The sequence below is a fragment of the Catharus ustulatus genome, chromosome 14 (assembly GCF_009819885.2).
Source record: "Catharus ustulatus isolate bCatUst1 chromosome 14, bCatUst1.pri.v2, whole genome shotgun sequence".
Classification (NCBI taxonomy): Eukaryota; Metazoa; Chordata; class Aves; order Passeriformes; family Turdidae; genus Catharus; species Catharus ustulatus.
In genome coordinates this window covers 5,385,023-5,405,364 of record NC_046234.1, presented here as the reverse complement: position 1 = coordinate 5,405,364, position 20,342 = coordinate 5,385,023, and the positions used below count along the sequence as shown (strand labels likewise).

The following is a 20,342-nucleotide window of genomic DNA, read 5'->3' as shown; positions in this document are numbered from 1 at the left end:
AGCTAAGCTCTGCCCCTCCGCACAGATAAAACGATCCTTTGGGATTAACGGAAGTTTTAAACACTTCTCAATGGGGACAGGGTCCGAGACCTGACCGTAAAATCTGGGTTTGAAAGGATTTAAAATAAATCCCCCGCTGCCCTAGTCTTGCTATTTAAAGGGGATTATCTAAGGGGTTTAGGAGCACACAGAGGACAGCAGGACAACCTGCACACCTCTATCCCCTCGAAGACCCTCAGAAAACCTTTCTGCAGCTCACCTCCCGGCAGCTCGGGGCTCACAGGACACCCTTCCAGGTTTCTCTAGGGGACACCACATGCCCACGTGAAGTTCAGGGCTCCAGTTGAATGTATGGGGTTCACTCCCAGAAGCTCTTATCCTCACTGGGGACAATCCTGCAGCCATGGCAGGGGTTACTGGTGTCACTGTCCCCTACAACACCCTTTGTGGGAAAAAGCCACCCTGTGCCACTCAGACAGTGAGGGTTTTTTAATAAATACTTTTTTTTTTCTTTTTGCACAGAAATATACCAAGTTTTACAGAATACAAACCGCAGGGATAATGACCGAGCATCAAAGACTGAGGATGCAGAGCACCCCTGTGTCTCCCCCTGGTGTTCTCTGGGCTCTGATGCTCGCTGCCAGGTCTCCCAAAACCCCGACCTGCTAAGGCTGGGGAGGGGACAGACGAGGTGCCAGCATGTCCTGCCCCAGGAGCAGCCACGCTGGGCAAGCCTCAGCTCTGGGCTGAGCACCAGCTGTGAGCATCACTGGGGCTGGGCAGGATGCAGGCCACTGATGGATGGACAATAGCCTTTTGGTGCTGGTGGAGACTGGTGCTGGGGGAACACCGGGTGGTGGCAGTGCTGGGAGTTTCTGGGCTGCTTCTGGGGGGTTGGAGCACAACCCTTGTATTAATCCATCAGACATGATTGGGGAAGGACAGCCCCGTTGCCTGGACCCTACAGAAAGGGAACACTGATCTCACAGCAAAGCATCTGGCTCTGCCCTGCCCTGGCAATGCAAGACCCGAGCAGGGCTTGGCCCTGCTCCTGACTGTCCTGTGGCTCCCACCTCTGTCAGCAGGACTTCCATGCCACAGCCCTGGACACCAAACTCTCAGCCCAACCGAGAGGTCAAGAGGAGAGTGAGGCCTTGCATTCCACTTTAGCTGCTCTGGAGGACAAAGAGCCCCAAAGAGAGGGGCCAGGCAGGGCAGAGAGGTTTGGGGTCGGGAGAGGAGAGGTTTGGCCAGTCTGCAGGCTCTCAGCTCTGGGGCAGACACCAGACAGGCCATGCTCCAGGAGAGAGCTGAATCCCCATCAGTTAAAACCATGAGAACACATTTTGCTGGGGGTCAGAGACAATCCCCTTGGCCAGCTCTGCAGCAGCCAGACCTCCAGCTGCTCAGCACCCACAGAGAGAAAGCAGAGAGCATCAGGAAAAGGCCCTGCTACTCCAAAGTCACTTACCTCGAGTACAAAACCACCACGAGCCCTTTCTCCCTTTCTAAAGGGATTTGGAGATCAGAGGGCACCTTCCTGACTGCTCCTCCCTGATCTCCACACAGCAAATATCACTACAGGCACCACAGTGAGGACCAGGCTCCCCACTCCCACTTGGCAACAAATCCACCTGGGGAAGCACCATCTCCCCGCAGAGCTGGCCCCACCAACTGCGGGGATGGACAAAAATTTGCCACACCCATCCTGCATCTCCATGACCTAATCAGAGCCCTGAGCAGTAGAACAGGGCTCAGTGAGGACAGGGGGTGAGGCTGAGCAGCAGCCCAGGGAAGCAGCAAGGCTGCTCTAATCATGGGAAATGTTATGTCTGTTTGAGGGGGAAGTGAGGAAATCAAATACACCATGGGGAGACCCCTGCATTGAGCCAGGAACAAGCTGCTGCTGTGCTCTGGCTGCTACAGCACTTATGTGAGTGGGGAGTGAGGGGCAGGAGATGGCAGGCTGGCTCCAGAGCCATCCCACAGCCCTGCCTCACCCCACCTGGGGACAGCTATTTTTGGTTAGGAGGGTAAGGCTATTGTGTGATGGCACCAGATTGTACAGGTGAGATGGGGGCCTGACAGACACCTGCAGGGGGTCCCAGGCACGGCGAAGGGAGGGTGGCTGGGTGAGTGTGAGTGTGTGAAGAGGCAGGAGGGAGGCACACCCGCTATTTGCCCGCGGCAGGGGCCGTGGCCACGATCTCTTCGTACTTGGGCGGAGGCTCATTGTAGGAGACGCTGGTCTCCTCGCCGCTGCTGCTCTCCGGGTGGCCCGTCACCTCCTCGTAGGAGGGCGGGGGGGTGGCACTGGACAGTCTGGAGAGCACGGAGACAGAATGCTCAGGCGGGCAGAGGGTGCTGTCAGGCTGGGGGGTGCCCCCGGCCCTGCCATCCCCAGCCCCCCGGTTGCTGGCTTCCCGCTGGTACTGGGTCTCCCCTTGGCTGTGCGAGCGCTCCCGGTACACCATGACCCTGGGGAGGCTGCGGCCCGTCCGGCTGGCCAGGTAACGGTTCTGGGCATAGGAAGGGCGGTGGCGGGTGGCCTTCTGCAGCTGGCACCTCCAGATGATGAAGAGGGCGATGACTATGAGCAGAGCCACTCCCAAGAGGGGCACCACCACGTACATAGCGTCAGAGCGCTCCGTGCTGTGCCCGGGGTCCTTGACAGAGTACACAGAGCTGCTGTAGCCTTTCCAAAACTCCATCTGCAATGGGAACAGAGGAACAACATCATGTGCTGCAGGTGGGAGAGGGACCCCAACCACCACCAGCAATAATCACTGCCCTCCCCAGGCCCACAAAAGAGGCAGCATTTTGGATGTCCCTTCAACCTGAGGCTGTGGGGTGAGTGCAGCTAGCTCGTGGAAAGGCTAATTAAGAGTGACCAAGAGACAGCCAAAGGTGCTGGGAGCCTGCGTCAGGCTGGCTGCTCTGGATTTTGATTGCCCTCTCCAACAAGCTATGAAAACATACAAAGAAATTAGTCCTTGCTTAGCAGCAAACCCCCAGCAATGCCACAGCCTTTCCATGAGCTGGCTGCACTCATCCCACAGCCTAGGTTGAAGGGGTGGGGGACATCCAAAATGCAGTTCTGGGAACGAACGCAGAAGGTCCTGGGAACATCCCTCAACAGCCCCCATACCAAGTAGGGAAAAATTTATTCCACACCAAACCCAGCCTAGACAATCATGGACTACACCACAGATTTCCCACACACGCCCTGGGAGTGCCAGCTCAACCTGCAGCTGTGGGCAGGGTGTCCTGGCAAAAGCAAGGTGAGGCCATTGCTGGGAAGGGAAAGCCATGCTGGAAAGTGAGGCCACAACATGCTGCCTGCAGCCAGAAGAAGACAAAAGGAACAGGAGAGGCTGTTCCCCTTGTGCTTTCCTTCTGTCTCCATCCTGCTGAGGTGTGAGCCCTCCCACGTGCACTGGGCAGTAGAGCAGCAAACACTCACCGTCTTCTCCTTGTTCTCAAACACCTCCTTGACCTCCTCGTAGCTGCAGACCTCCTCCATGCACTCGCGCTCGATGGTGCCCTGCCGGATCTCCTCCAGGAAGCCATTGGCTCTGGGAAAGCGTTTCAGGAGCGAGTGGGCATTCCTGGCCCCCAAGAACACTGCAACACACAAGGCAGAGACATTCTGAGCAAGGAAACCCCATACCTGCCCTCTGCCCAGCTAAGCTTTCCCACCCAGCTCTCTGACACTGCATGCATCTCCAACACCAAAAACCCAGGGCTACAATCAGGTAGGACAGCAGGTAGGACAGCCAAAGGGGCACAGGACTCCTGGGCTCTGCCCAGAGACATACAGCACCAGGAGCCCTCCTCTCAGGGCTGAGGTGCTAGAGACATCAGAAGTGGCAGCTGCAGCCACACAGGGCAACTGAGGAAGAGACAAAAGGCTCCAAAAATATTTGTTACCAACCTTCTGCCCCTGATGGATTTAATCTTTCTGCCCCTTTGCTGCAGGGCAGGGCAGATCCCACCAGGAGAGCAAGACCCACAGGGCTGGGACAGAGAGCTCTGCCAGGACACGGGGCCAGCACCGAGAGGGACTCAGAGCACACAGTTCAACACAACAGCCTGCTGGAAGCTGCTGTCCCTGCTGCCAGCTGCTCAGGGGTCATGCAAGCTCAGGTGGCATCAAGGACTCTGTTCAGGCCCCAGAGAAACCAGTCCTCTCCCAGGCCCAGAACAACAAGGGCAAACATCCCCAAAACACAGGGACAGCACAGGGGGTTATGAGTCAGGGGCCTGAGCAACCTCTCCTCACACAGCACCACATTCTCATCCCCACTGTGCTTTGATGCAGAGGCCTCACAAACTTTCCTCTGCTCCCAAAGCCTGGGAAACTCAAGTGTTCCCACAGCACATGCAGTCCCGAAGCCAGACAGAGCAGGAGCAGCACCTTCCTGCCTGTAAGAGACATCAAAGCCTCTTCCCTATATCCTGCAGGAGGGACACCTCCATGGGGTGCAGGAGGCAAGCACCTGCCAGGACCTGCAGCAGCACAGCAGGCAAAGAAGCTGCTGCTCAGAGAGCAGAAACTTTACATAAAACATGATCCTTCCAGGATCCAAACACGCATTTCATGAATGAGTGTTTCCACAAAGCAGTTCAACACACTCAGCTGTAGGCTGGTTCCAGCTCTTCCCACCAAGCCACAAAATCCTGCTGCTTCCCTTGGGAAGATGAATCAGTTCAGCTGGGTGATCCACAGGAATCTAGTTACTTCCTTCACCCTCAGGCTCTGTCTTCCACTGGATCAACAGGGTGACCCCATTCACACAGCAGCAGCATCAGAGGGGGCAGGGGGACAGAATCTCCCATCTGACCAGCTTGGTGCTAACAAAATACTGGCTCCACAAGCAAAAATAGTCAGTGAAAAGCCACTGACTTCTTTCCTTTGGAGCCTTTTGCCAGGGAGAAAGGCAAGTTTCCTTCTGCTTTACCTTCCATGTATCCTGCTGCAGAAACAATACAGCAAGGTATTTGTGAGAGTATTTGGAAATATCAACAGGGATGAGATCATGATGTAAGAAACAATTACTACTATGCTACACCATCCTGGGCTTGGAGGCACTGAGCTGCTTTTGTGCTGTGTAGGTGCCTTTTCCCCTTGTGATTTATTAATGCCTTGCTTCTGTGAGAGTTTGCAGAGGGCTGAACCACTGAGGTGTGAATGAAGAGCAGCATGAATGATGTGAGTCACAGATCTTCCCTCAGAATCGACTTTATTATGCAAACCATATTTTGTTTTTTTTACAAGGACAACCGAAAAAGCATTTTCAAGAGGCACGGAAGGCATCTTGCAGAAGGGCAGGGATCAGCTTGCCTTGGCTTTCACAGCTGAGGAGAGCTATCCTGGCTGGAGAGGGACAGGCTGGCAGGCTGACCTTGTCTTGAGCCTTTCCAGAAGAGATGAAATTTTACAAAGACAACATTCATTCTGCAAATGTCCCATACTTTGCTGGAGAAGCCAGGCCTCACCTCCTTTGCCTCCCACCTTGATCAGGCCATGGTATAAACTCTCCCCTCCTTGGCACTTAAGCCTGAGACTCGGATTTCAACTTCCTCAGCACATCTTGGAGCAACGAGCTTGGCTGTAGATCTCACTGTCAGGGTTTTCCATCCCTGCAGAAAGCAGTCACTGGACCCCTTCCCTGCTCTGCCATGCTGAGCTGGCCACTAAGACAGGAAATAAAAACAGACACACAGGCAGGCAGGCATCACAAGCACTGTCCCACTGCAAGTATGCTGTGACAGAGGTGTGTGTTTTTCCCCACATGCACTTTCCCTTAGGGACGTAGAAATGGCAGGAGAGCAGAAACTGAGTCACTGCTCCCTCCCCTTGAAAGTGCAAAGAGCTCCCACGTGGCTGGGGACCAGAGCAGGAAAACCACTGGCCTTTGGAAAACAAGCCTCTCATCTCTAGTGGATCCCCCCCTGACATGAAGAGCAAACAGCCAAGCAGGTCCTAGCCCCAAACCTCACGGATGAGGGGACCTGCCAATGCCCAGCAGCCCCAGTGCTCCTCCCCTGTGCCTCTCCAAGCCTCCCCACACCAGCTGGAGAACCGGTGCTTAGGAAAGATCAGAGCTTTAGGCAGGGGAAGCAGGAGCAAGGGCTGGGTTCACCTCATCCCTGCTGGGTTTCCTGGGGTGCTGCTGGCCCCTGGTGGACACCACCCCATGTCTCAGCTGCCATGCTTGGGGGGATACCCTGGGGCTGCTTCTCTGGGGAAGGACTATGGCTGTGCCTGCAGAGGGACAGCCAGGGATGGCAGGGAGCTTGTGGTGGAGAACCTGCCCATCACCACATGTCCTCCTGCACATCAGGGTCCCCATGAAGGGGACAGCTTGGCAGGGGACACTGCCACCAGAGGGGACACCTTGTACCACCAGGAAATGCTAGTGAGCCAGCACCTGAGCTCTGGGAAGGAGAAAAGGCAGCAGTGGAAGAAGGCAGGGACCCAGCTGGGCACCCTCCTCATTAACTGAAGATTAAAGCAGCCTTTTAAAAACACTGCCTGAAGATCTCTGCTCCCTCCCGCCCCGAGCACAGCACAGATAATGAAAGAAGGCATACCTGTCATCCCTGGGGTCCTCCTCCTCCCCAGCATGGCTACTGCCTCCACCTTCACAGCTGGCTCTGGCGACACTCCGAGCAAATCCCGAGATGCCAGGCAGATCTCTCCATCCTGCCCTTCACTACAGCCATCCTCTTTATGCTCCCATCACACCAGGGCACGCAGCCTCCGTGCAGGCTACCCAGGAGAGCGAGGAGGGAGGCTTGAGCCCAGCTCTGGACAGACCACACACCCCTCTGCAGCCTCACCAGGCTCAGCTCATCTTTAGTGCTGGCCCAGCAGTGCTCTGGGTGTGCCACAGCGAGCTCGGGGTGGGGCTGAGCTCAGCAGCTTCCACAGAGCCCCAGTGCCACCGGCACACAGGGCAGTGTGGGCACTGGCAGGGTGCCAGCCATGGGCACGAGGAGCACTGCTGATAAGAGATGTCAGCACAGACAGGCAGCCCAGAGAGCCCTGGGGAGGCCTGTCCTGCACAGCAAGCACCACACAGAGACAGAAATGCTGCAGCCTCCAGGTAGTCCCGGAGAGCTCCTACCTCCAGCACCTCCTCTCAACTCCCACCTTGCAGAGGGGAGAGAGAAGTACGAGTCAGGCCAGACCTCAGACCTCACCCAGGGCCAACAGCTGATGGCAGCTGCTCCCCACAGAGGACAACAGCCCCCCAAAATGCACAGGCACCCCTTTCTTGAGAGGTGGCTGTCAAACATGCCCCTTCTCTCCTCCATCACCACCACCACCTCTCCTGGGGAGCACTTACTTGCCATGCTGCCTCACTCGGCCAAGGGGGGCTCCTGCCTACCTGCAGGGAAGAAAAGAGGAGAGTCACTGACAGCTTGAATTTCCAGCCCACTTTCAAAGCCCAAACCTCCATCACCCAGGATCAGGTTCATGCAGAAAGCATGGTGCTGAGTGGTGGAGCCATGACAGATCCCACCCAGCCGAGCAGTGCCCCTGCAGAGAGCCAAGGATTCCAGCTGCCTCCCCACTCTTCACCTGCCTGGAGGAGCTCAGGGCACCCTCAGCTCTCAGAGTGCTGGGGCAGGTCCCAGGGAGAAGCAGGGCCCTTGCAGACCAGCGAAGTAGGAAGGGAAAAACTGGATGAAGGATAGACCCCATTTCTCACCAGCAGACAAGATGATCTGCTGGGAGCAGCCTGGTGCTCTTCCCTTCCACAAGAGATTGATGGATACAGGTGAAGCAATCATCTTATTTTAGAGCAACTTCACAGACGTGCCAGTTCTCATTTCTGCAACTCCTACCCACAATCTGGTTGTTGGGCCAAGCTAAGGGCAGCAGCAAGAGTGACAGAGCTCCCTGCACACCCAGGACAACAGCTCCCCAGCTGGACAAGTACCTCTTGTGCTTCAAAAGCAAAACTAAACCAAACAAAACCCCACAGAAGTTAAACAAAGCCCTGTAGAAGCAGAGGATATCTGCATGTTTTTCATGCTTTGTCTTCTCCCTGTGCTCAATGCCCTGCAGATCAGACTGCCCTGGGCTCACTATTGTTGTGTGTGACACTTGCTGTGGCAAAGTCACAGCTCTGTCAGGAGACAGAGGGGACAGGACTGCCCAGCTCCTACAGGGATTTATTGCAGATGAAGGAGCAAGCATGGTTAGAAACAGCAGGAACTAAACCACATGCTGGTCTCAAGCCCAGGACTTAGATATCCAGTTTTTCCAAAAGCACTTGGATCTGCTCTGCTGGAGTGAGGTCAGGGACAGCACAGAGCTTATTCACAGGGTCAGCAGGGCTGAAAACACAGTTCTCCTTTCACACAAAAGGCAGGCAACAGAAGGGGTGATCCTGCATACCAGCACATCTCACAACAGCCACCTTCCAGTAAATGGAGCACCCCTCCCTGCCAACGTCAGCTTTGCTGTGCTTCCCAAGGTTCCTACACCATAAAGTGGCAAGAGGGCAGGCAAGCCTGGAGCTGTGTCCAGAGAGAGAAAGCAGCTTCTTCCCAGCAGTTTGGGAAGCTCAGATTGCAAACCTCAGTCTGGAGTTGAAGCAAGAGCAAGGGAAAGCACCAGAAGTACACAGGAGGGGTCTGCTGCCCCACAGCCCAATCCCACTTCTCTGAGCCCTGAGAGGGGATGTGAGAGGCCTCTGGATCCATGAATTCCCCCACAGGCTCTGAGCAGGGACCACCTGACCCACTTCTGCTGTCATCAGTTTTTACAAAGAGACCCAAAGCCCCAGGATAAAAGAAAGCACAGCACAGAGAACACACCACAGTTTCCACACAAACCCTCGTTGTTAGAGGCATTCTCCCCCTCTGATGGACAGGAGAACAAAGACACAGAAAGACGGATATTCTCACGTCACACATCAGGCAACACATTTAATGTTGTTTAATTTAATTTACACTCTTTGACTTTCTTCCACGTATCTGTGTCAATGCACCCAGTGCCACAATCAGGGAGGTGCACACAAGCCTCCGAGCACGAGCACTGCCGGTGAGAAGGGCAGACGCCCCAGATGCTTATTTTTATTTCCACATGCAAATTCCTGGCTCCAGCGAGCAGGAAAAGCTGGAGCACTGCACACGCTGACGCCCGCCAAGGGGAGCAGCATCCCTCCTGCCCCCACGCAAGCCGAGAGAAGCCTGAAGCTGGAGGCTGACCTAGCAGACGCCCACCCATTCCCGATCCCCCCCTCCGGCTTCCCATCCTCTATAAATACCCCATCGATAGGAGGTTGCTAAGGCAACCGTGAGGAGGCGAGGGATGCAGCCATGGGAGTGAGGATGCTGCAGTCGCACATTTGTGTCTCCCCCAGGCTCCCCCCATCTCCGCCCCCGCTCCCGTCACTGATGCCAAAGGAGGAAATCGTGCCGGGAAAACACGGCGCGCGTGTGGAGCCGGACCCCGAGGGGACCTGGGGGTCCACACTGGGAGGTGGCACCTCCTCGACAGGCTGGGGGGCACAGGTAAGGGTCGGGGGGATGCACAGCCCCCAGAGAGGCGCCACGGCAGCAGGGAGGATGCTGACTGTGCCAGCATCACGTAGTCACGGTGCCAGCGGCTCAGCTGGATCCCAGCAATATTGGGGGTTTTCCGTGCCAAGATCCACGGCGAGGAGAAGAGGCTACACCGGCTACGCTTGGCAGGGCAGGAAGCCTCGCCCTCCCAAAAGTGCTCTCACACCCCACCCTGCTCCCTGGCTGGTGCTCACGCTGCCTGCCCTGGCAGCCCCCAGCCCGGCCCCTCCGTGCCCAAACCCAAATTATCCCCACTGCGCTCAGCTTCCAGAGCCACACCATGGCAGGGACCCCCAGCTCATGTGTCACCCTGCAGCAGGGACCCCCAGCTCATCTGTCACCCCATGGCAGGGACCCCCATCTCATCTGTCACCCTGCAGCAGGGACCCCCGGCTCATCTGTCACCCCATGGCACGGACCCCCAGCCCACCCGCCCAGGTGTGCAGGGGCTTTCCAGCCCCTCCTCAGCTTTCAGTGCCACCCCACGGCAGAGTCCTCAATCCTGTCACCCCACAGCCGAGACCCCCAGCTCACCTGTGACCCCACATCAGCGACCCCCAGCTCACCTTTCACCTTACACCCCATGGCAGAGCCCCTACATGTCATCTCACTGACTCCAACATCACCCCCCAGCGGGGTCCCCCTCCTCACCTGTCACCCCATAGCGGGGTCCCCCTCCTCACCTGTCACCCCATAGCGGGGTCCCCCTCCTCACCTGTCACCCTACAAGGACCCCCATGTCACCTGTCCCCACATAGCGGAGACCCCCAGCCCACCTCCCCGGCCCTGCGGGGGCTTTCCAGCCCCACCCTCCGCCCCACCGACACATCCTCCTCCTCCTCTCCTCCTCTCCTCCTCTCCTCCGCTCCGCTGCTCGCCGCGCGCCCAGACACGCCGCGCCAGTCCCAGGGCTCCCGGCTCCCCCCTCAGCGGCACCAGCCCCTTCCTTCCCGCTCCAGCCCCGCAGCCGCGGTCCCACAGCTGCGCTCTCCTCCCCCCGGCCCTGCAGCCGCACCCCGGTCCCCGCCGGTACCTCATGGCGGCCCCGCGCCCGCCGCAGCCGCTCCCTCCCGCCGACGGGCAGGGGAGGGCAGGTCCCGCCCCCGGCACGCCCCCTCCCGCCCCTCGGCCAATCGCGCCCCTCCGCGGCCCGCGCGCGCCGCCTTCCTCCTGCAATGGGGATGCGGGGCGGGAGGGTGGGCAGGGCCACACGCTCCTCCCCCAGCTCGGGGTGGATCGACAGCCAATCAGAGCGGGCTGCGGCTGGCGGGCGGTGCCGCGAAGGCCGCTGGGAGCTGTAGTCCTGAGCCCCGCCGTGATCCCGTGGAGCGCGGGTGCGGCCCGGGGGCGGCCCCGGGAGTTGGCCCGAGCTCCGGGCGGGTCTGGCCCCGCTGCCGCACGCAGCGCTGTCTGCCTTCTCCTGCCTGTTGCCTCACGCCGGCCTGCTGGGGTCGGGGCTGCCAGCATACCGCGGGTGTTCCGCGGTCACATCCCCTGTCGCCTCCTCCTCTTCATCATCCCCCTCTTCCTCCTCCTCCTCCTCCTCGCTGCCCGAGTCCTCATAAAAGAAGAGGGTGGCCTGCACCGGGAAGTTCTCCAGCAGCTTCTCCCCCACGCTGTACAGGTGGTCAAAGGCCTTGGACTTGGGCCAGAGGAGCCTGCGTGGGGAGAGCCGGGGTGAGCGCCCCGCCCGCCGTGCCCGCCGCGCCCGCCCGGGGCCCCGCTGCAGGGCACGTACCTGACCGGGTGCTGGAAGAACGCCAGCGCTTTGCCGGGACCGCCGTCCCCCTCCGCTGCCCGAGCCTGGGGAGACACAGCCGGGTAGTACCGGGGCTCCGGTGCCCCTCCCCGCAGGGTGCACGGGATGGCACCGGGGTGCCCTGTGCTGGTACCGGGATGCTCTGTGCTGGTACCGGAATGCCCTGTGCTGGCACCGGGATGCCCTGTGCTGGCGCCCCACACACCCAGCAGCTCCCCCCTCCCCTGCCGCCGAGTTGAGACACTCACACCACCGCGAGGAAGCTGGCATCTACCCCCACACCCTCCTGACAGGCTTTTTGCCAGGGTAATCTCTCCCCCGTGCTCAAGAGCTGGTGCCCAGGCATCCCACTAACCCCCTGAGGAATGCCCGCCCAGCCTGGGAACAGGCGGCCCTTTCAGGCTCCCGTGGCGGGGCTGTGGTGGCCGTGTCCCCCGGGGGGGTCAGCCTGGCCCTGCCCCAGGGGCTGCGTGGGGTGCGGGGTGATGCTCCAGGGGAGGTGGGCACGGCACAGCCGTGGGACAAAGGGCTCCGGGGTGACTCTGTGGGGCGAGAGGCTGCCAGCAGGGACCCCAGCCTCACGGGCATGGGGACAAACACAGCGGGGAATGCCAAACTCACAGGGTCCATCTCCTCCCGCCGCGTCGCGGGTTCCTCCTGGGCTTGGGGCAGCCACGGTCTCCAGAGAGGAAGGGCTCTAGGAGAGAGAGCAGCTTCAGCGCCACAGCCGCTCACCCTGCCCGCTCCCCTTTGCCTTGCCGGCCTCACCCGCCCGTCCAGCCCCGCCCGGGTGCCAACACCCTCTGTCCCATCCATGGCCGCTGGGATCAGAGGTGTCCCCAGCACCGCACCCTTCACCCAAACCCAGCTGGAGCTCCCCCATCCCACACCCGGCCCGCTCCCCCCAGCGCAGCACCCTGTACCTTGCCCCTTGCTCCAGCCCCAGGGGTGGGCAAGCACTGGCCGCAGGGAGCCCGGGGGCAGGCAGGCAGCAGGCAGCAGCTTGCATGGTGGCAGAAGGTGCTGTCCCTTCTGACACTGCAGACCCTTGGTGGGGACACATTTATAGCTCTGCCTCGGCCGTGACTCACGAATTCTTCGAGGGGCTGGGGCCGTGGGGACAGCGGTGTGAAATTTGTCCCAGTTGTGTAAACAGAGGGCTGGGGGGAGGCTGGGGGCGGAGGGGCTGCGATCTCTGGTGGAAAAGCAAAACACAAAAGGGAAAATTTGGACACCATTTGTGAGAAAATCCCCGGGGGGGAACAGGGGAGGGTAGAGACAATTAACCAGGATGATTAAGTGCTCTTTGTAGCTATTTGCATGAGGGAGGCAAGGGAGATGGGAAAGGGATGGGAAATGGTGGGGTAGCATGATGGGTATGGGACTGGGACAGTGCAATGGGATGGGACTGCCTGTTGGGCATGCCATGGGGACAGTCCAAAGGGCATGATAAGAACAGTGATGGGCTACAATAGTGGCAAGCACAGAGCCACCAGGAGGCAGCTGATGACTCGAGAGAGGCTCAAAAACAGAGAGGGAAGACTCCTGGCAGGGATGGACCCCAGGCACTATCAGGGGTCTTGCTCAGGCACCCATGGGCCATCACCCAGGGATCTGCCAGACCCCATTCCACAGACGGGAGCACGTACTCGCCTGTGCTCCATGGCCTCTCCTTCGAGTTTCTGAGATGTGGCCCACACCAGGAGCTACAGAGAAGCTCCTCAATGTGAGGGGGCCAGCTGATACACCCCCTGGCCCCAGCAGGGCCACTCATCCCATCCCTGCCCAAGCACTCGAAGAAAAGTGCCGCTGGCAGACCAGTCACCTCCTGCTCCTGGGAGAGTTTCAGTTTGGGACAAGGAAAGAAAATAGCAAATGGTCCCGGCTGTAGCTCTGCTATCAGCATCCAAACACCGCTGTCCAAACGCTGGCCGGACCCTGCTCAGCTCCAAGCACAATTTGTCACCGCAGGCACTCCCTGCCCCTCTCCATCTGTGGCAGCCGGTGAGCAGGAGGGGGCACGGGGCCAGCACAGCTCTCATTACCTTCCCCATTTGCTCCTCATTTGGGCCAGTAGCCTTACAACAACAAATCCCGTGGAGGACAGGCAGGGCCAGGAAGAGTAAACCAAAAGCTCAGGCTGGCTCTGAGAAGTGGGGAGCTCAACCTGCTGGTGTTTCACTGCCCCTCAAACCCCAATACAGGCAGCACAGCCCAGAGTGGGCACATGGATGGTGGCACAGTCACCTGAAGCCACTAAGGCTGTCCAGAAGGATGACAGCAAACCTCAAACCTGAAACCCATTAGGTGAACCTACCCTGATAATTCACAGACAACAAGCAAAGCGAGACATCCCAGCTCCCCAATCCTTCCCGACACCCAAAGGGTTTAATTCTGATCTGCAATAAGCCTCTGATCCAGGCAGAGATTTGCAGGTGGATTGTGCAAAGCTGTAGCTGAACAACTGCAGCCCCTGATCCTCTGGGCTGGGGCCCAGGCTGCTCGCCCTGCCCCGAGCAGGCGCCTCCAGTCCTGGTGACCCCCGGCTGCAGCCACCCTGGTCCCACCCTGCATCTCCGTAAGTACCACAGAGCTCCCTCCTGCACCTTCCTGCCAGCACCCTGAGCACCCCAGGTGTTTCTTTTCCAGCCACTGAGACAGTGTGGGAGGTCTTGGGAGACGGAAAGCTGGGAAACTTTGGTGCCAAGCATTTGAGGTGGCAGTGGGGGGACGGGAGCAGAGAGGACACCCTGGGTGGTGGCAGCAGGCTCAGCCAGGAGCGTTCCCAGGGTGAGGGAGGCCACTGGCAGCCATGCCGGGGTTCAGTCCGGTTTCGCAAGGCACCACAGAAGGAGGAATTTTTAAACAAAGCAGAGGGAAAACAAATCAGCCCTCTCCACCACCTCTGCCAATCTCCCCGGCTGTGTACAGGGCTGTGGGCGGGAGGTGGCACAGGCACAAAGACCCAGCATGAGCTGCACCCCAAACTACTCACCGCTCCACAGGACAGGTCGCCCTGCTTGGCTGGCATGCTTCCAGGACACATCCCAAAGGAGATGCCAGCCCTGATGTAATCCTGCCCTCTGTGGGCCTCCAGGCTCTCCTGGGGATGCAGGTGTCGCTGTCACGTGCATCCCTCTCCATCCTTGTCCCCAGCAGCACAGAAAGGCTGGTATCCATGGCTCAATCTCAGGTGGCCATGTCCCATTGTCCCAAAGGAGCCTCAGCAGCTCGGGGTGGGTCGTGGGTCTCTGCAGATGCCTTGGGTGAGCCCCATGCAGATGGAGATGAGCTGTCATCCCCTTTCCTCGGCTGGGAGAGTTTTGGGTTCACCACCTGAAGTCCCAAATAAGCTGATGCAGCCATAGCTATTTGGCTTCCTCAGTCCGAGGCATCACAGAAGACAAGTGGGCACTTTCCCCTCACCAGCAGCTGGCTCTCCATCCCTGCCCGCGGCGTCAGTGCAGGGGAGGGCTTTGGCGTCCTTCCTGGGCAGCACTGCTCTGCCTCTGAGCCTGGCTGGGGAGATAGCGGAGGTGAAAGGGCACTTGGCGCTCCTCCACGGGCTTGGGTCAATCGTTAATCGGGGAGGGATTGCTCTCCACTCTCGCAGGTAACCTCCCCGCGCTGCCACCCGCACAAAACCAGCACCCCCGGGAGCAGGGTGGAGCTGCAGCGCTGCGAGCGGAGCCTCTCGCAGGGCCATGGGAACGTGAGCACACGGGAGGGACCTGGGCGACGAGTTGCGAGTCCTGGGTAGGTGGCAGAGGTGACAGCCAGCCCCCACCATGGCGTCCATGGGGCTCCAGCTGCTGGGCTTCACCGTGGCCTTCCTGGGCTACATCGGCACGCTGACAGCCACGCTGCTGCCCAGCTGGAAGACCAGCTCCTACATCGGCTCCAGCATCGTGACAGCCATCAGCTTCACCAAGGGGCTGTGGATGGAGTGCGCCACGTACAGCACGGGCATCACCCAGTGCGACATCTACAGCTCCCTGCTCAACCTGCCCGCCGACATCCAGGCGGCCCAAGCCCTCATGGTGAGCTCCTGCGCCGTGTCCTCGCTCGCCTGCCTGATCTCCGTGGTGGGCATGAGGTGCACCGTCTTCAGCCAGGGCTCGCCGGGCAAGGACCGTGTGGCGGTGGCGGGCGGCGCGGCCTTCGTGCTCGGGGGGCTGCTCTGCTTCATCCCGCTGGTGTGGAACATCCACGTGGTGCTGCGGGATTTCCGCAACCCCGTCATCCCCGACAGCATGAAGTTCGAGCTCGGGGAGGCTCTTTACCTCGGCATCATCTCCTCCCTCCTCTCTCTCATCGGGGGTTTCATCCTCTGCACGTCCTGCCCCGGCCGGGACACGACGACCGCCTACTCCAGCTCCTACCAGCCCCAGCTGCTGCCGAGCAAGAGCTCCCGGCCCTCTGTCAGCCAGGTGCAGAAGACCAAGAGTGAAGTCAATTCCTACAACCTGACAGGATACGTGTAGTGGCTGCAGGTGGGAGCCAGGCTGGCACCTCTCCCGGCCCCCAGAGCGTCCGGGCTGGCACCAAGGGAACGCGGTAAGAGCAGAGGACACGGCGGCATCGCCCGTGCTCAACCCTCTGTGTGCTCAGGGGGGTTGATCCCGCTGTCTCCCTGGGATTCTGAGAGCCTTGTGACTGCTTGGAGATCCCAGCTGGTGGCTTGCATTGATGAAGGACCCTGAATCCAGCTTCTGTTCTTTACTGCATGCTGCCAGCTCACAGGCACCCCCGGCACAGCGGGACCCAGGCCTGCAGCCCCAATGAACCTACCGGGGAAGGGGAGTGGGCTTGTGGCCCCAGGGACCGGCCTGCTGGCCATGGAGGCACCACAGCAGGGTCAAGGGCATGTGTGTGGGTCTGGAGTCGCTGCTGGGGGGTTGAGTGCTGGCTGCAAACCGATGTCGCAATAAATATGTCTTTCTAGCCAGACTGTGTCTGAGCTTTTCTCTGGCACCGAGGGGCCAGCAGAGGGGCTGTGGAGGGGGTCAAGATGTGAAAGGTGCCCCTGGCCCTGGCTCTGGCCTGCCTCCCCCAACCCACAGCTGACAGCATTGTCATGCAGATGCCCGGTCAGGTGGGAGCTCTGCTGAGGGGGAGGAGGGCCACTCCCCTGGCGCAGTTTGTCCCTGGGCACCACGCTGGGAGGTTGCCATGCACTACTACTGCCAGGCTAGGCTTGTCCCCAGTAGGGACAAGCAGAGCTCCCTGTAGGATAATAGCAGGCAGCACCTTCCCTTTGTCTCCCTAGCCCTTCTTGCTTCTAGGAGTGCAGGTGTGATGAGGCTGGGGTGCCCACAGGGAGATTCACTGCCCCTGTGTGTGGCACAGGGGCAAACAAGGACCAGAGGCAGCTCCTGGCTATGGTGGAGTCTGAGCTGCAAGAGAGATCCTCACAGGCAGGTCCTGAGCCCCAAGGTCCTTGAAAGGGTCTGTTTGAGGAGAAAAATGCCACCAGTGAGACACTACAAAGCTGCGAGGGATGGGCAGGCAGGAGCCAAGGCTGTGGAGGGTCAGGCTGTGTGGCTGCAGCCCTGCACAGGAACAGCAGCATGACATCCACACAGGCTGCTGGTGGCACTGAGAGATGCTGGGCACATGCCAGGGCATGGCAGAAGAGGAGGTGCAGGCAGCCCAGCCTCACAGCCCACCCATCAGGGGAAAAGAACACTTAAATCCATCTGATGTACCACTGCCCCACGTGAGAGAACCTCTGCTCTGCTGTGCCACAGCACAGGGCCACCCAGAGACCACCTTGTCCTGGCTCCTTTTCCCCCAGGTTGCGGGAGGCCTTGGTCTACCTGCTGACCCCTCATAAAGCAATTTAGATTAGGTCATGGAGAGGAAGGGACCGTGTTCTCCACTTCAAACGTCACCACCATCACCCTTGCACCAGTGAAATCGTGTTTGCTGTGGGGTTAACACACTCATGATAATGTTGTGTCACGCTTTCTCCTCTCCTCAGAGAGCAAGGAGCCACACAGGGACCCATCCCTAGGGTGACACTCTCTGAAGGGGACCAAGGTGGATCTCAAGGCAAAGGCCAGTGACTCCATCTCTATGGCCAAAGCACAAAGTACAAAGCACAGCATCAACCCTGGACCAGCTGAGTTATTTATTCCTGCCCTGGGGAAAAGAGTGCCCTGGGGCATGCAAGAGGCTTAACCTGCTGGCTGCAGCCCCCCAGGAGATGCTGCAAGTTTTGAGGGTCCTTTAGCCATAAATGTTTTTGTTTTTTATTCTGGGCAGCTGGTGGGGAGAGTGGGAGAGAAAACGGCACAAAAGGTCACACCTTAAAGAGGAGGAATTCTGGGCACTGGGTCCTTGCCCCTCGCCTCCCACCCCTGTCTGCAGGCAGAGGCTGTGCTAATTAAACAAAGGGCCATTTGAAATGCTCAGAGCTTGATTAGTGCTGGGCTTATTAATGCTTTAATTCAAGGAGCAGAAGGAAAGCTTTCCCCAGAAAGAGAAAGGCAGCTGGCACAGGCAGGGCTCAGAGCTCGGGTACAGAAACACCATCACACTGGAACAGGGACCAGCCTCCCCCCAGGCCCCCAGGCCACCAGCCCTGCCACAGGGGAGCCCTGCATTAAACAGTGGCTGGGTTCAGGGAGGGCAGCGTTTCTCCCCTCCAGCTTTCCTGGCCTTCAATGTGAATGCACCCAAAGAAGTGAAACGTGGCTGCAAGGCAAGGCAGGTTGACACAGATTTTCCACTCGGAAAGGAGGATGGGGAAGGGGAGGGGAGGACACTGGGTGCACAGATGTGGTGGCAATGGTTATCTCTGCATCATGCAATAGCCACGTTCCTCATTATTGATAAACCAGGTTCTTGAGGGCAGCCTGGATGTGGCCCAGACTAGGGACAGAGAGAGCAGGAGCCCAGACTGTCCCAGGGGACAGCTCTGCTGGTGGCAAATGTAAGGGGGGCCGAGCCAGCCAGCACAGCACAGAGCCAGCCCCTCAGATGGCCTCGCCCCTCACCAGCTCAGTGGCAAAAGCTGAGGCTGCTCCAGGATTCCCTGCAGGAAAGGCACAGGGGAGCACGGCCAGGTTCAGGACAGGATGGGCAGCCAGGGGGAAAGCAGGGGTGGGAAGAGCTCTCTCCATCTCAAGCCTTTGCCTTGCAGGGGGAGTGGGGAGCCTTGCAACCCTCACTGGAGGGCCAGGCTGCAGTGACTAATCCCTGTCATAAGGAAATGGGTCCTTCCCCTCTCCTCGCTCTCGCTCTCGATGATGCCTCGATGGAAGGAACGGGGCAATAAAATACTAATGTGCCCTTATCTTCAAAAGTGATAGAGGCACTATAAACACTCAGCACACCCCAACCCGGGATCAGGGACTGCAGCCTCATCAGCTGGTCACGAGAAACATGCAGAAAGTCATGACTTCTTCTTCCAAAGAGGGAACAACACAGCCCATCTCCAAGACCCCTGCATCCACCAAGCACTGCCCCAGGTGCAAGCAGAGCCTCTTCTCGTGCAGAGCACTGGGCAGGGATGCCCAGGTGAAAAAGGGCACAGGTTTGTCCTAGAGCCACCAGGATCACACACCTCCTGCTTCCCTGGAGCCTTCCAGGCAAGCAGAGCTCCTTCTGGCATTCCAGCCTGCTTCTCATCTCTGCCTAGCACAGCTGACCTGAAGCAGAAGCAAATAGTCCATGCAAGCTCTCTGGGGAGTATCAGGCCAAGTGCTGGGAGGGCCCATCTCTGCCTGCAGCCCCCAGGAATTGCTCAGATAGGAGAGATGGGAGGGGGAAGGAAATTCAGGCCAAACTCTTGATGGGCTGAGGCACTTGGAAAGGGCCAGCACATTCCTCCACCCTCTCCCCAGCCACAGCTCACTCCCAGCTGCCTCCCACGCCATGTCAGAGCCTCCTGGCCCCTCAGCAAGCCAGGGCTGATATGGAAGATTGCCCACGGATTTCAGCAGCCTTTTCAGAAGCAGCAGAGGACACACAGCAGAAAGGGGCTGCTCCCAGACACCCCAAATCCTGGCTCCCAGGCTGGGCTCAAGTCACGCTCTGGCAGGAATGGGAGAGGCATTCCCTGGCCCAGCAGTGCCCCTGAGCCCAGGAAAGAGCCTCATGGATTCATCTCTGGGCATCTGTGGTGCAATTGCACTCCCATTTTGCCTCCAGAGCCTCCTGCCCTCCTGGAGCCATGGGCATGGCCCTGTCCTGGAGTCAGGGCAGACAACAAGGGCTGTTGGTGCCTGGCTCTTCTGGTCCTGGTGGGACACCTTGCAGTGGAGGTAAGAAACAGGCTCCTCTTTGGAAAACATCTCCTATTGGGGGAAAAACTGGAGCACAAACTCATGGCTGTCCACAGCCTCCCAGAGTGCTGTTAAAGACATTGTGAAGGATAAAGGACCTTTTGGTCTTGAAGGAGAGATATGAAGGAAGGAGGGCATGCTGAACTCCACGACACTGCAGGGGACAGAGGCCTTTGGGTGCACCAGAGATTGCTGGAAAGCACCTTCCTGTTTGAACAACAGCTCAGAAATCTATCAGGAGGGTTATAAAAGGTGTTTATCTCAGAAAACCTGATACCCATGGAGAGGACACGGATGTTTGATCTTCCAGGCATTGCATTAACATCACAATCAGACTGTTCAATAATAATTTTAATCTAATCTCTACTGCAGGAGCTTCAGGTTAGTGATTTCAGCAAACCTCATGTACGTGCAGTCTGTAGCAGCAAAAAAAGGCTTTGTAGCAGAACCCACACCAATTCAGTGAGCAAGACATACTTTTATAGTGGTACAAACATAAGATCTTCCAAGGATTTTCCAGAAATATTGGGGAAAACATACTCCATCTCCAAAATCTGCTTTGAATAAATGGTTTAGAGAATTGCAGATAAATTGTCCTGCACCCTCAACAGCTCCACTGCCAAGTGATGGTTCCACAGCACCACACTGGACAGAAGAGAGGCAAACCAGAACATCCCAAACACATTTACATGGACAAACAGAGCTGC

General features: G+C 58.5%; 3 protein-coding genes across 10 annotated transcripts; 1 reads left to right on the top strand and 2 right to left on the bottom strand.

Moving 5' to 3' along the window:
- Positions 1-474: 474 nt before the first annotated feature.
- Positions 475-10,683, bottom strand: PRRG3 (proline rich and Gla domain 3). 4 transcript variants are annotated; one of them, XM_033072259.1, is made up of 6 exons: positions 10,619-10,683; positions 7,356-7,397; positions 6,598-6,775; positions 5,516-5,697; positions 3,464-3,624; positions 475-2,711 (listed from the first exon to the last, which is right to left on the bottom strand). In XM_033072259.1, exons 5-6 carry the CDS (start codon positions 3,521-3,523, stop codon positions 2,175-2,177), a joined length of 597 nt encoding a protein of 198 aa, XP_032928150.1. In that variant the 5' UTR covers positions 3,524-3,624; positions 5,516-5,697; positions 6,598-6,775; positions 7,356-7,397; positions 10,619-10,683; the 3' UTR covers positions 475-2,174. The 4 variants fall into 4 exon arrangements, 2 of the variants coding, with proteins under 2 accessions (XP_032928150.1, XP_032928149.1); XR_004419414.2 differs by lacking the exons at positions 475-2,711; positions 3,464-3,624 and adding an exon at positions 5,227-5,417; XM_033072258.1 differs by lacking the exons at positions 5,516-5,697; positions 6,598-6,775.
- A 289-nt stretch (positions 10,684-10,972) lies between these two features.
- On the bottom strand, positions 10,973-14,524 carry RIPPLY1 (ripply transcriptional repressor 1). Of its 5 annotated transcripts, XM_033072796.1 has the most exons (4): positions 12,268-12,407; positions 11,966-12,041; positions 11,324-11,388; positions 10,973-11,243 (listed from the first exon to the last, which is right to left on the bottom strand). In XM_033072796.1, the coding sequence occupies exons 1-4, from the start codon at positions 12,405-12,407 to the stop codon at positions 11,018-11,020; spliced, it is 507 nt and encodes a 168-aa protein (XP_032928687.1). In that variant the 3' UTR covers positions 10,973-11,017. The 5 variants fall into 5 exon arrangements, 2 of the variants coding, with proteins under 2 accessions (XP_032928687.1, XP_032928686.1); XM_033072795.2 differs by having other exon boundaries at positions 11,966-12,772; XR_004419461.2 differs by adding an exon at positions 14,340-14,524 and having other exon boundaries at positions 11,215-11,243; positions 11,324-12,539.
- Positions 14,525-15,118: 594 nt separating this feature from the next.
- Positions 15,119-16,266, top strand: CLDN2 (claudin 2). The gene has a single exon (XM_033072797.2). It carries the CDS (start codon positions 15,133-15,135, stop codon positions 15,826-15,828), a length of 696 nt encoding a protein of 231 aa, XP_032928688.1. The 5' UTR covers positions 15,119-15,132; the 3' UTR covers positions 15,829-16,266.
- The last annotated feature ends 4,076 nt before the right edge of the window (positions 16,267-20,342 follow it).

Coding starts and splice junctions, on each gene's coding strand:
- PRRG3 (XM_033072258.1), bottom strand. Junction 2,712..3,463: donor TTGAGAACAAGGAGAAGACG/GTGAGTGTTTGC, acceptor TTCCCATTGCAG/ATGGAGTTTTGGAAAGGCTA.
- RIPPLY1 (XM_033072795.2), bottom strand. CDS start 12,772: ATGGCATGCCCAACAGGCAGTCCCATCCCATTGCACTGTCCCAGTCCC. Junction 11,389..11,965: donor GGCGGGAGGAGATGGACCCT/GTGAGTTTGGCA, acceptor GTGTCTCCCCAG/GCTCGGGCAGCGGAGGGGGA. Junction 11,244..11,323: donor TTCTTCCAGCACCCGGTCAG/GTACGTGCCCTG, acceptor CTCCCCACGCAG/GCTCCTCTGGCCCAAGTCCA.
- CLDN2 (XM_033072797.2), top strand. CDS start 15,133: ATGGCGTCCATGGGGCTCCAGCTGCTGGGCTTCACCGTGGCCTTCCTG.